At 26.0% G+C, this 12192-nt stretch overlaps 1 protein-coding gene across 1 annotated transcript; it reads right to left on the reverse strand.

The window, feature by feature from the left end:
• Window positions 1–2573: 2573 nt before the first annotated feature.
• Window positions 2574–3236, reverse strand: LOC101499579 (polyubiquitin-like). Its single transcript, XM_004497433.4, has one exon. The coding sequence runs from the start codon at window positions 3140–3142 to the stop codon at window positions 2678–2680; it is 465 nt and encodes a 154-aa protein (XP_004497490.1). The 5' UTR covers window positions 3143–3236; the 3' UTR covers window positions 2574–2677.
• Window positions 3237–12192: the final 8956 nt, after the last annotated feature.

Here is a 12192-nt window from a genome sequence, read left to right on the forward strand (position 1 = left end):
TGGATACAGTTTCACACCCAATGAATGACAGAAGCAATGAAGAACTTGGACCTATAACTTTTTTTAATAAGCAAAACAAATTCATTAATGAACAAGAACTACACTTCAGTAGACGGTGTATCGAAGTTTAAAGAAATTATTACAATGACAAGGTTGTGGACAAAACAAGGAGTAAGAGATACAAATGCCACAAGATATTTCCTCCTAGACTTCACAAAAGAACATTTCCTACTAAAAATGAAACATTGAAATTCACAGCTTTCAAAAGAACAACCATCACAATTCGAGTTTAACAAAATCCACCAGAAAATTTCTTTCTTGATGAAAACTCATTAAGGTTACCAAAGCAAGTAGGTGGATTTGAAAATCAACAAGAAACAATTGACTCAGCATAAATCCAATACCATACCTGTTATTTCACCTCCTCAACTATAGCATCAACCTCAACACATTTTGATTGAAACACAACCTTGTTTCCAGCTTTCCATATTCAAAACATACCTTTCTTTAAGAATTCTGTCACTTGAAATCCTATTTGCAAATCCGTGTTGTCAATTGGAAATCACTTAATATAAAGGTTTGCTCAAGTTTCGCAATACAACACTGTTAACTGTTATAGCGCTGCTAAAGCCACTATTTTTCAATATTTTGTATTATTAAATAGCGTATTATAGAACAATAGAGATTTGTTCCAATTCCATTATGCTGTAGCACTACTATAGCCAAAATTTAACTACACTGCTGCCAATTGCAATTTAACTACACTGCTGCCAATTGCAATTTAACTACACTTTTGCCAATTGCAATTTAACTACATTATGCAGAGTTGAAAGCAATCCTAACCCATTTAACAATTTCCAAAGAAGCCTTAGAAAAATGATAACAAGCATTCAAAGAGCAGATGATCATCACACTCATCCTCGCACTCGCACCTGGGCAAAGATGAGAATCATAAGTCGCGATTAATAATCCCTTGATTGATAAGATTATCCTTCATAAGGATTTGTAACAACCTCCACACTAGCGAATAGACCTTTATCATAGGCTTTGCTCTCCAAACTCATCAGTCCCAGATTTACATTAATTTCTTTGTTCTCCACTACCTCTTGTAAGTTTCTGTAGAAGCTCTTCTTCCCACTGAAAAAGCCCCCTTCTCCATGCCAAAACCTATTAGGTCCAACTTCCCACCCCCAACGAATGACAGAAACAGTATGCCAATATAGATCTTGAAGTTGCAAATCTTTTTTTATTAGCAAAACAGAATCATCAATGACAGAACCAAACTTCAGTATAAGGTGTACCAAAGTTCAAAGAAATTAAAATGACAAGTTTAAGTACAGACAGCAAAAAAAATACAAACGCTACAAGATAGACTTGATGTGCTATTCAAAAGCTACAAATGCTTTGGGAAGATAGTATTTTATTTTTAATTAATAAGGTGTAAACTAGAGAAGATCCCCTTTCTGGTCATTCACAGTCCAGAAATCTATCTAACTCACTTCATAGACCAACATGAACAACATCATCAAAATTGGGCATTATACTTGCAGACTATGAGGCAGACATATAGCTTTTTCATGATAGGTCAAAATACTCATGGGGGAGAGTGGAAGGCGTGTTGCTTCTGCACCTTTAAGATGTGTATTTTCCAGCGATCTTAGCATAAAAGGAATAGGAAGAACAGAAAATGTATAAGTTTGCCTGCCAGCTAACTAACAGCAAGCTATCAAGCAACAGGACAAAAAGAAGGATTCGAGATAGTTATCATTTATAGGCTTTAATAGTAATGAAAAAAAAAATTGAGGAAATTTAGCAACTAAGCTTTCCAGAAATTGGATTATGACTACATCAAGGTTTGTTATTGTCCTCCCATGTTTTTTTCCATGTTGAAAGAGAATACCATAAAAGGCAAGTTTATGTGTCTTTCTCATAATATTTCGGCACAACAAGTTTGGGTCTGTGAAAGCAACAACCTTTTTGGAGTTGTGTTCAATTCCACATAGTTTGAATGAAATAAAATTTCTAAAAGATCAGGTGCATCTTTTTGTTTTTTTGTCATAATCACAGCATACTAGTGATTTTCACAATAACTACACTTTAGAACTACAAACAAATCACAGTGTCACAATCGTTTCATCAAAAACATGTTCCTAGATAAATGCGTAAATGCTAGAGAATAGAGAATTTGACTACACCAAAGTAAACAACAGTTTTTAGAGAGTATCAAATCAATAGTTGATACTATGGATACGTGCATGACCATATATAATGGGTAATATAATATCAAATCAATAGTATTATATGTGTAATGTAAGTTCCTGATTATTACATAATTGTCTGAGTTAGAGATATATCAGCTAATGCAAAGAATTGATTCATTTGCTAAATTAAATTCAATCGAAGCAGAGGAAGTGCGAACCAACATAGATAAACTTTCCAGCTTTACAATTATTTTTTTATAACTTCATAAAACGCAAAACCAAATTCGCACACGACAGACGGTATCACAAATGTAGATTATAGAATAAAATAAAACAGAAACGGTAACACAAATCAAGATCAAGATGATAGAATAAAATCGAAACTTTTTCATTTTTATTGATAAACTTTTAACGATTTAACAGAAGAACACATTAACGAAAACATAACATAGAGAGAAAGTGAGAAACGCGTGTATCTATACATTTCCACCACGGAGCCTAAGAACAAGGTGAAGTGTAGATTCCTTCTGAATATTATAATCAGCAAGAGTGCGTCCATCTTCAAGTTGTTTACCAGCAAAAATAAGACGCTGTTGATCCGGTGGAATTCCCTCCTTATCTTGAATCTTCGCTTTCACATTATCAATCGTATCAGAACTCTCCACCTCCAAAGTAATCGTCTTCCCCGTTAGCGTCTTCACAAAAATCTGCATTCCACCACGGAGCCTAAGAACAAGATGAAGCGTAGACTCTTTCTGAATATTATAATCTGCAAGTGTTCTCCCGTCTTCTAACTGTTTTCCGGCGAAGATCAACCGCTGCTGATCCGGTGGAATTCCTTCTTTGTCTTGGATTTTGGCTTTCACGTTGTCGATTGTGTCGGAGGATTCTACTTCTAGCGTTATGGTTTTGCCGGTTAGGGTTTTGACGAAGATCTGCATGATGATAAATTTGTAGTGATATAAAAGTAGATAGAAGAGAGAGTCTTTGATGTTCAAATTTTGAGACTTGTGATTGATGAATATTGAAGGAGAGGGGTTGTTAATTTATAAGAGGTTATAGAAGAATCTAGAAACATGCAACTAGGAAGATAAGTAAGGAATTTTGTTTCGAGGTGGGTCTGGAATAAAGAAACGAGTACTACCAAGCTTGCACGAAACTTCCCGGCATTCTTTGTTTCGAAAACACGGATGCAATTCATCACAAACCCATGGCCTCGAGAAACATCCCGAATAGAAAACATCATATACAAAATAGGACGAAAATAAATTAAACATCATATAAATTTGGAAGCTTAAGCGATATAAATTTAGTTTAGCATTTAACGTAAGTTTCTTTTGAAAATGACCACAGTTTGATATTTTGCTAAGTACTAGTCCATCCGACAAAATCAAAATATTATTATTAGGTGGGATATCACGTGACATTTATATGTGTTTTTAGTGGTAATTATATTATTTTGTGTATTAGACAATTATAATATTTTTTATTGTCTTGATTATGTTGGATTCGAACGTGAATAAATAAGTCATATTGAAAAATAATGAGTTAAATATTTAATATAATGTTAAAATATTTTCCTGCATTGAAGTTTTTGTCTAATTGTTGCTATCAAAGGTGTAAGGGTAACAAACTTTTATTTTTGAGATTCGTTATTTATTATTATTAGAGTTTTGAATAATTTTTATAAATATTTATCCATAATGGGCTATAGATTGTGATGGGCCTTTAAACAGACTTTTTTTATTTATAATCCTTTTTTATTGACCAAAATGTCACACTCCGTATATAAACTATAAAAATGTCCTATTTTTTTGTCTGAGCTATAACTTGAAGATGCACGATGTGAAGGCAAAAGTGTTTGTCTCTGGATAGATGGTTGCATTCCGGGGATGCGAGTACTGCTATATTTTTTTTTTTTTGCTATTTTATAAATAATTTTGTTAATTATTAATTCTATTTATTATTATTTAATAAATTATAAATAATTTACATCAAATTCATATTTTATTATTATTATTATTTTCATTAATTGTTATTTATTAGATAAAAAAAGAAGAAATTGTTATAATAATATGTCAAAAAGGAGGAAGTTGTTATAAAAAATGTGCCAAAACAAACAAGAGAAAGTTATTATAATAAGAGGAAATTGTTATAATAACCTGTCAAAACAAATAACGTGTCACTAATATTTTGTCATAAAATAATATATTTTGTCATAAAATAATATATTTTGTTAACAACTTCCTCTTGTTTAACTTAACAACTTCCTCTTGTTTAACTGCATTTTTTTGCTCCAATTTAATATGTTTTATTTATTTTATTAATAGTATTTTGATTTTTAATTTATTAGATAATCAATAACCCAATTGTTAACAAAATAATATTAAGTATTAATTTAACTGCAAAATAGGATTGAGCTATCAAAATAATATATCATGTTATTTATTTTCACACATCTACTCAAACATGTTAACTTTAATATTTTATTTGATTTTATTATTAAAATTTTATATTTTTTAAGTATTTTTATTATTATTTTTTAATTACATTAACAATATTTAATTATTATTATTTAATTATATTAACAATATTTAGGAAAAAAATGCAGAGTTGTTAAGAAAATACTTGTTATTTTATCGGCAAAATCTTATGGACACGTTATTTGTTTTGACACGTTATTATAACAACTTCTTATTATAACAATTTCCTCCTATTTGTTTTGGTACATTATTATTAAAATTATTATTCTTTTTATTTTTATTATTATTATTAAAATTTATAATATTATTAAATTTATTATTATTATTATTTATTAATATATTTTATTAATAGTATTTTGAATTTTATAATATTTTAATTATTTATAAATTTATTAAATAATAATAAACATAATTAATAGTAAATATAATTATTTATAAAATGGCAACATAAAAAAATATAATATTTCTTTGAATGGGACATTTTGGTCAAATAAAAAAAATCATGTAAACATTCATTAATATAATATTAATCCATCCTCCCAAAACAATGGTACACCAAAAAAAATGTTATGTATATTATTGGTGCGGATTATAAAAATAATTTGAGTAGGTCAATGAAAAAACATTAGTTACTATATATAATTTAATTATGAGAGATAAACAAGGTGGACTCAATATGTCATGAGATCTAAAGCGAAATTCTAATAAGCATTATCAAAGATAAATAAATTTTAAATATTTTATATAATAATTATAGAAATTTCTTTGGTTGAAATCATGATATTTTCAAATCCATTTTCTTAATATTTTTCAAAAAAATGAAATAAAATAATTCAACTACAACAACATAAAAATTCATGTAAAATTTTGGATTTTTTAGTTGAAAAGAACAATAGTGTGTAAGTACGAAATACTACTTCAAGAGCTCATGTTAACAATGTGCTTACTATTATTCTCATTATTTCTCAATTTATAATTTGATATTTCTCATGGTATCAATGTGCTCACTTATCTCATGATTTTTCAATAAATAGAGCATTCAGTAATTTACAGCAAAAACAAAATAAAATTCATTTTTATTAAAATTTATACAAATTTAACAATACTTTTTTTTTTCTTCTATCAATCAATCTCTCAAAGAAAATGTATCAAATAGCAATCACCCATATTTTCAATTTTACTTAACTCCTTTGCGATTTTAATAAAAGTCACATCTCAACGAAATTCATATTTTTTAGTTGAATATTTATATTTTAAATTATTTATTCAATTAATATAATTAATAATGTATAATATTTCTTTTATAATTGATAATAAAGTCAATTGATTTAACTTTTATTGAGACAACATTAAATTTATATAATATTTTATCAGTTTTAGTTTTTAAAATAATAAAATGTGAAGTCTTAATTAAAAAGAAATTGAAGTTAACTATAAAATTTGTTTTTGTAAAGAGAAAAGTGATTAACTTCTGCCAAATAAATTCATCAATTCACAATATAAAATTATAATGAAAAATTTTAAAAATAAAAAACTGTATTTAATCAGAGCAAAAAATAAATTCAAATATATAAATATTACTATATTAATATATTAAAAAAATTATTAATTTTATTAACAAACTAATAACAAGGAAAAAATATCTACTAGTATATTTATCGTTACGATAAGTTGTACGTTATTTGAATAAAAGAAGTCAACGTTTTTGCATTATGTTTTTCTAACATTATTTTAAACTTGAATATATGTTTTATGAATATTAACTTATGCTTTTTTTTTAATATATTTTAAGATTTTATAAATATTAACCTATGGTTTTTTTAAATACGTTTCAAGAGATTTTAAAGTGACGGTGTTATACATTTATCATTTTCTCAACACTTTTTGTACTCGAAAAATATTTTATTAATTTAAATTTGAAATTTAGTGTTTTTACATGACCATATTCATATATTAAAGCAAAATAATTTTTTCTAAATTCATCAATACTTCGACACAAGTAGAAAAGAAGAAAGAAAATGATATCATAGAGATAGATGTAATATAATTATTAGTTGGTAGTGTTAACAAAAAAAACTTGCGTAATATTTACTTGTTTAGATAAATATATGTTTGCCATCATGATAAAACAAGTCTATACGAAGAAAGATTCAATATAGATGTAGAAAGAAAATTATAAAAAAAAATAAATAAATAAAACTTACTTGCTACTGTTTTATTTTTTAATGTTACAATAGAAATAGAAAAAAAAAACATCTCATTAAATTTAAATTTAAAATAGCATATATAAAATTTGCAAACTAGATAAAACACTTGTAATTCACTTTAAAATGTCTCAATCTTCTTGATATAATTCAGCTGTCCCATTATATTATTCCATTAATAATCAAAAACAACCTTCCCATCATCTTTAGAAAACTATTTTTAGAGGCAAAACTAATACTCGCATTCAAACCGCTTTGAATCTGAAAACTATTTAACACATGTAGTAACACTCACATTGAAAACACGAAAAAACACGAGGCGTAGATATCGAAAAATAAATCTATTCTTCAAATTTAAACTCATTGAATCACTATTAACTAGTTCATCACTTCAATAAGGTAGAGGATACATCAACTTGTTGTGTATGATTGTTAGAGTCTTGAATAACTTTTAAATATTTATCCACAATAGACTAACAATTGTGTTGAGCCTCGTAAACATCCATCAATCAAATATTAATCCATCATCTCCAAAAGAGTGGTACACTAACAAAAGAAATTGTTTTCTTCTACTTTCTATGCAAATGTTTCCAATTTTACTCAAAACATATATATTTATTTAAATATGTGGTGTATTATGATGCATAAATATGAAAAACATTAGTTAGTGTATATAATTTAATTATGAAAGATAAATAGACCCAACATGTTATGAGATTTAAAGTGAATTTTTTAAATATATTTTTAAAGTTAATAAATATATCATTAATATTTTATTTAATAACTATAGAAATTTCTTTGGTTGAAATCATGACATTTTTAAATCTATTTTTTCAATATTTTTCAAAAAATGGAATAAGACATTTCAACTATTGTACACCAAATAAGAACTCACGTAGAATTTTTTATTTTTTAGTTGAAGAGAAATATAGTGCGTAATTATGAAGTACTATTTCAAGAGCTCGTGTTAACAATGTGGTCACTACTATTTTTATGATTTCTCAATTTATAAGTGATATTTCTCATGTTAGCAATGTGCTCACTTATCTCTTGATTTATCAATTTATGACTAATATTTTTCCAACCCCTATTATCTTCATCAGTCAACTTATTGTAAAATAAAATTCATTTTTAATAAAATTTGTATCAATTTCTACTAATAAATGTCTATTGTATCAAGAAGCAATCACCCATGTTGTAAAGTTTACTTGTGTATTTATGTACCTTATGTTGAGACAAAATCTCTCTTAAATGGTTTTAATGATAACAAAATTATTTAAAAGATTATGATTGTAGTTAATGACTAATTGATGCTTTTGAGTGTATTCATATAAGAAAAAAGTTATTAATCATTAAGACAAAAAGGAGAAAAAACTGATTTAAATCTAGAGCATTGGAATTCGAGAGGAAGACCTCGTGAGAGGATGATTTTTCAAATCTCCAGAATACTCATCCTTGTTGAAACAAATTGTTTTATTCATTAAATAAAAGCAAAACAATATTAAAGAATGAATAAATAATACTTTTGAAATAAAGAAGCAAGATGGCAAAAGAAATGTACGAGGAAGGACTACACTAGGATGGGTCTATGGTCAATATCTTAGAAAGCAACCCAACATCTTTGTAAGCAACCCATCATATCATGTGCAAAGGCTAAATGTAGACCTATATATCATTCTTGTATGATTGAAAACAATATAGAGTCAATCTTCATAAAGGCGTCAACAAACAAGCTACAAATAGAAGCCTTCACATGTCTTAAAGAAAGGAAAGAGAAAAAGTCAATCACGTGAAGCTTTTACATGCCTTAAAGAAAAGAAAAAGAAAAGGACATCACATGTGGTCTTACAAGCCTTAAAGAAAGGAAAAAGAAAAGGACATCACATGTCCAAAGTCCTAGGTATATTGAACTTCGTACAGGAGGACATACTACATTAGTCAAATGAAAGTTGAATGACAATTTTGTAATTATAAGGAAAGACCTTGGACTTTTTGATTGAAGCCACTTGAAAATATCATCTCAAAGTCTCTATAAAAGGCAGGGAGCTCTTCATTATCAAACACACAACAACATTGCATAGAAAGATTAAGTATCTCAAAGCTATCAAGAGCAATATTCATCCTCTTTTTATACTTTCTACAATCCTTCATTAGATCTTTGAAATATCCATTTAGAAAGTGTTTAAGAAAAGAGAAACAATCACATTCATATCAGTATGTAATTTCCACGTGAGTTACACTTGGAAATAGTTGAAACTTGATTGTAAGCTTGGTGAGGCTAAATAATACACAAAGTGTAATAATCCTCTATGAGAGGTTGATCAGTTTGAACATTAGTGAAATCTCACAAGTGTGTGAGGACTGGACGTAGCCTTCATTTGGTGAACCAGTATAAAAGTTGTGTGTGTCATTCTTTACATTTATCTTTTTCTTTTGCTCAGCTTTAATTTAATATTTAAACAATCATCCTTGAGTTTTCATCCTCTCTTAGAGGATAGTATCCAAAACACGATAAAATTATTTTTAAATAGCAAAATTTCTATTCAACCCCCCTTCTAGTGATATTTAGCTACATCACCTTATACAATACAATCAAAGTTTCAATTCATATTTTTAAGTTGACATTTATATCTTAAATTATTTATTAAATTAATATAATTAATATTGTATAATATTTCTAGTTAATAATAAAGTCAATTAATTCAATATTTATTGAAATAATATTAAATTTATATAATATTTTATTAGTTTTAATTTTCAAAATAATATATTATCACACCTTCTTACTAAATAAAGATTGTGAGGCTTAACTAAACAATTTTCTTACTTTGGTGTAGGAAGCCGTTAAACTGTTACTGCAATGGTTTTATCCTTCTGTCCGTAAATAAAATCTTCAATTTACATGCAAAATCGTAATAAACATTTAAAAAATAACTACCCACTTCACTCTTTTTGTATAATACTTCAGTCTAGCTTTATTATATAGATGATTAAATTTTGATTTTTTTTTTAATTTAAACATACCGTTAACAAAAAAATTAGGTAAAATTAGTATTTTTACTATTCATTTGTTTATTAAATACAAATAAAATTTATTTAATATTTTTTTTTAGTTTTTAAAAGTATAAACAGAAAAATATCATTAACTATATTTTAGTTTTTTAAAAGAAATAAAATTTTGAGACAAAAATAAAATATTTAAAGACTAAAGATCAATTACATAGAGTAATAGTTAAATAAATTAAGGTGACTAATTTATAGAAAAATTAATTTATAGTTTATAATTTATAATTGATAGTTATTAAATTAATTATAGTATTTAAAAAATTAAATAATTTAAAAATATAAAATAATGTAAAACAATATTTTCAATTGAAATTAAATTTTATCAATTGATGCTTAAAATAAAATAATTGTAGAAAACATTAAAGTTATACATGACATATGTACTCTATCCCACGAGGCATTCCGAATATTATTGATTAAAGAAAAACAAAGTGTATTATGGTTATAAGCAATTAATACATTTCCATTCATAAAGATGATTTCGTTTGTCCCCAACCTTGTTGACTATAACCCCTTACATATTTCATTCGCTTTTGTTGATGTTGATGACAAAATTCAAAAGACGTAACGTTGTTTGATACAATATTTAAATAAAAGAGACAAATCAAATAAACAGAGTAAACTGTATATGAAAAACATGCATAAGGGAAAAAAAGTAACATTTCCTTTTAAATGAACAAATCAAAGCACATAAAAAAGTAAAATATTTGAAAGAGAAAGTAACACAAAATTGGTTAAGACCAATGTAAGGAAATACCACCTGCATAATTTGAAGACATGAATGGGCATTAGCTTAATATATGAGGAAACAAAAATGTGGTGAATCTGAAGGAAAAATACAAATGTGATGAAGAAAATGAAAAAATAAAATAAAATAGAAAAATAGTTTGTAACAATATTCTATTTTTCAGTTGAACCAAAGGAAGTCAAAAAACGAAGAAAAGAAGAAGAAAAAAAAATACATCAATGATTATATGTTCCAGTTGACAATGACAACATGGAGAAGGATGAGAACAAAGTGAGTTTTTATGTAGAAGAAGCATACCAGAGTGGTTGACAGAAGTGTAAGTTTCTCTTCGCCAATTTTAAATAACACAACAAAAATGACATGAATGAGCATTCCATTGTTGTCATGTTTTTTATTTTTTTATTATATATATATATATATATATATATATATATATATATATATATATAAATATATAAAATTCCCACCTATTTAGAGTGGGTCTTACTAGGTGGTAGACTTTTCTAGGTATCGTAAAAAGTTTGATTTTCTTTTCATGTGGATTTTTTTAATAGTTTACTATAAATATATTTATGTAAAAATAGTAATTTAAGACGCTCTAATACTATATTGACTCGATATTATAATAACAAAAAGACCTTTAAAGATTTAATTATTTATTTTGAAATATTAATAATTGTAAATAAATATAAATAATTCAATTTCAAAAAAATTTCAAATTATGAATTTAAAGATTTAATTATTTTTAAAATAATGCATAAATAATAAATATTTTGTAACCAATAAGAGTACTTATATTCATTGAAAAACAAAAACAAATTAAATCGGATTAAAAAAAATAGATATCAAATATATATAATATTACAAATTTAGCTTTATAGAGTATGTACAAAACCACTTATTCTATAATAATTCATTATATTAAAATATTTAGAAAAGTATATACGTACATTTATATGAATTTCAAATGTTGATTTTTTGATTGAAAACAAATATATAAATAAATATTATTCATTTTTTAAAATAAATCTGATATTTTAATAAAGAATATTTATTTTAAAAAATCAATTCGTAATTCAATTAAAATGATTAAAGTAAAATATTAAGAGTAGTAAAAAAATGAAATACGTGTTAAATTCACATTCACAAATTTTTTATTTTTTAAATTAACGGACTTTATAACTTTTAAGATATTATAAAAGTTCATAGAAAAGTATTATATAACAAATTTGTGAGTTATTTTAGTTTGAAAAAGACATTATTAAATAAGTGTGGTTGTCGCTCACACATCAACAACAAACAAGTAAATAAATACGGTTGAAAAAAAATTTCTAACTATTTCATCAACATAATGATAATTTTGATTCCATTCCATTGAATATAAATGAACAGATAATTCATCCTCTCATTTTCATTATTTTTTTAAATCAGTTAAACCTTGATACAAACCAATTTAATTGGAACATCGTATTCTCTAACCTGAGTTCTTT

This window comes from Cicer arietinum, chromosome 4 (assembly GCF_000331145.2).
Source record: "Cicer arietinum cultivar CDC Frontier isolate Library 1 chromosome 4, Cicar.CDCFrontier_v2.0, whole genome shotgun sequence".
Classification (NCBI taxonomy): domain Eukaryota; kingdom Viridiplantae; phylum Streptophyta; class Magnoliopsida; order Fabales; family Fabaceae; genus Cicer; species Cicer arietinum.

Coding starts and splice junctions, on each gene's coding strand:
- LOC101499579 (XM_004497433.4), bottom strand. CDS start 3,142: ATGCAGATCTTCGTCAAAACCCTAACCGGCAAAACCATAACGCTAGAA.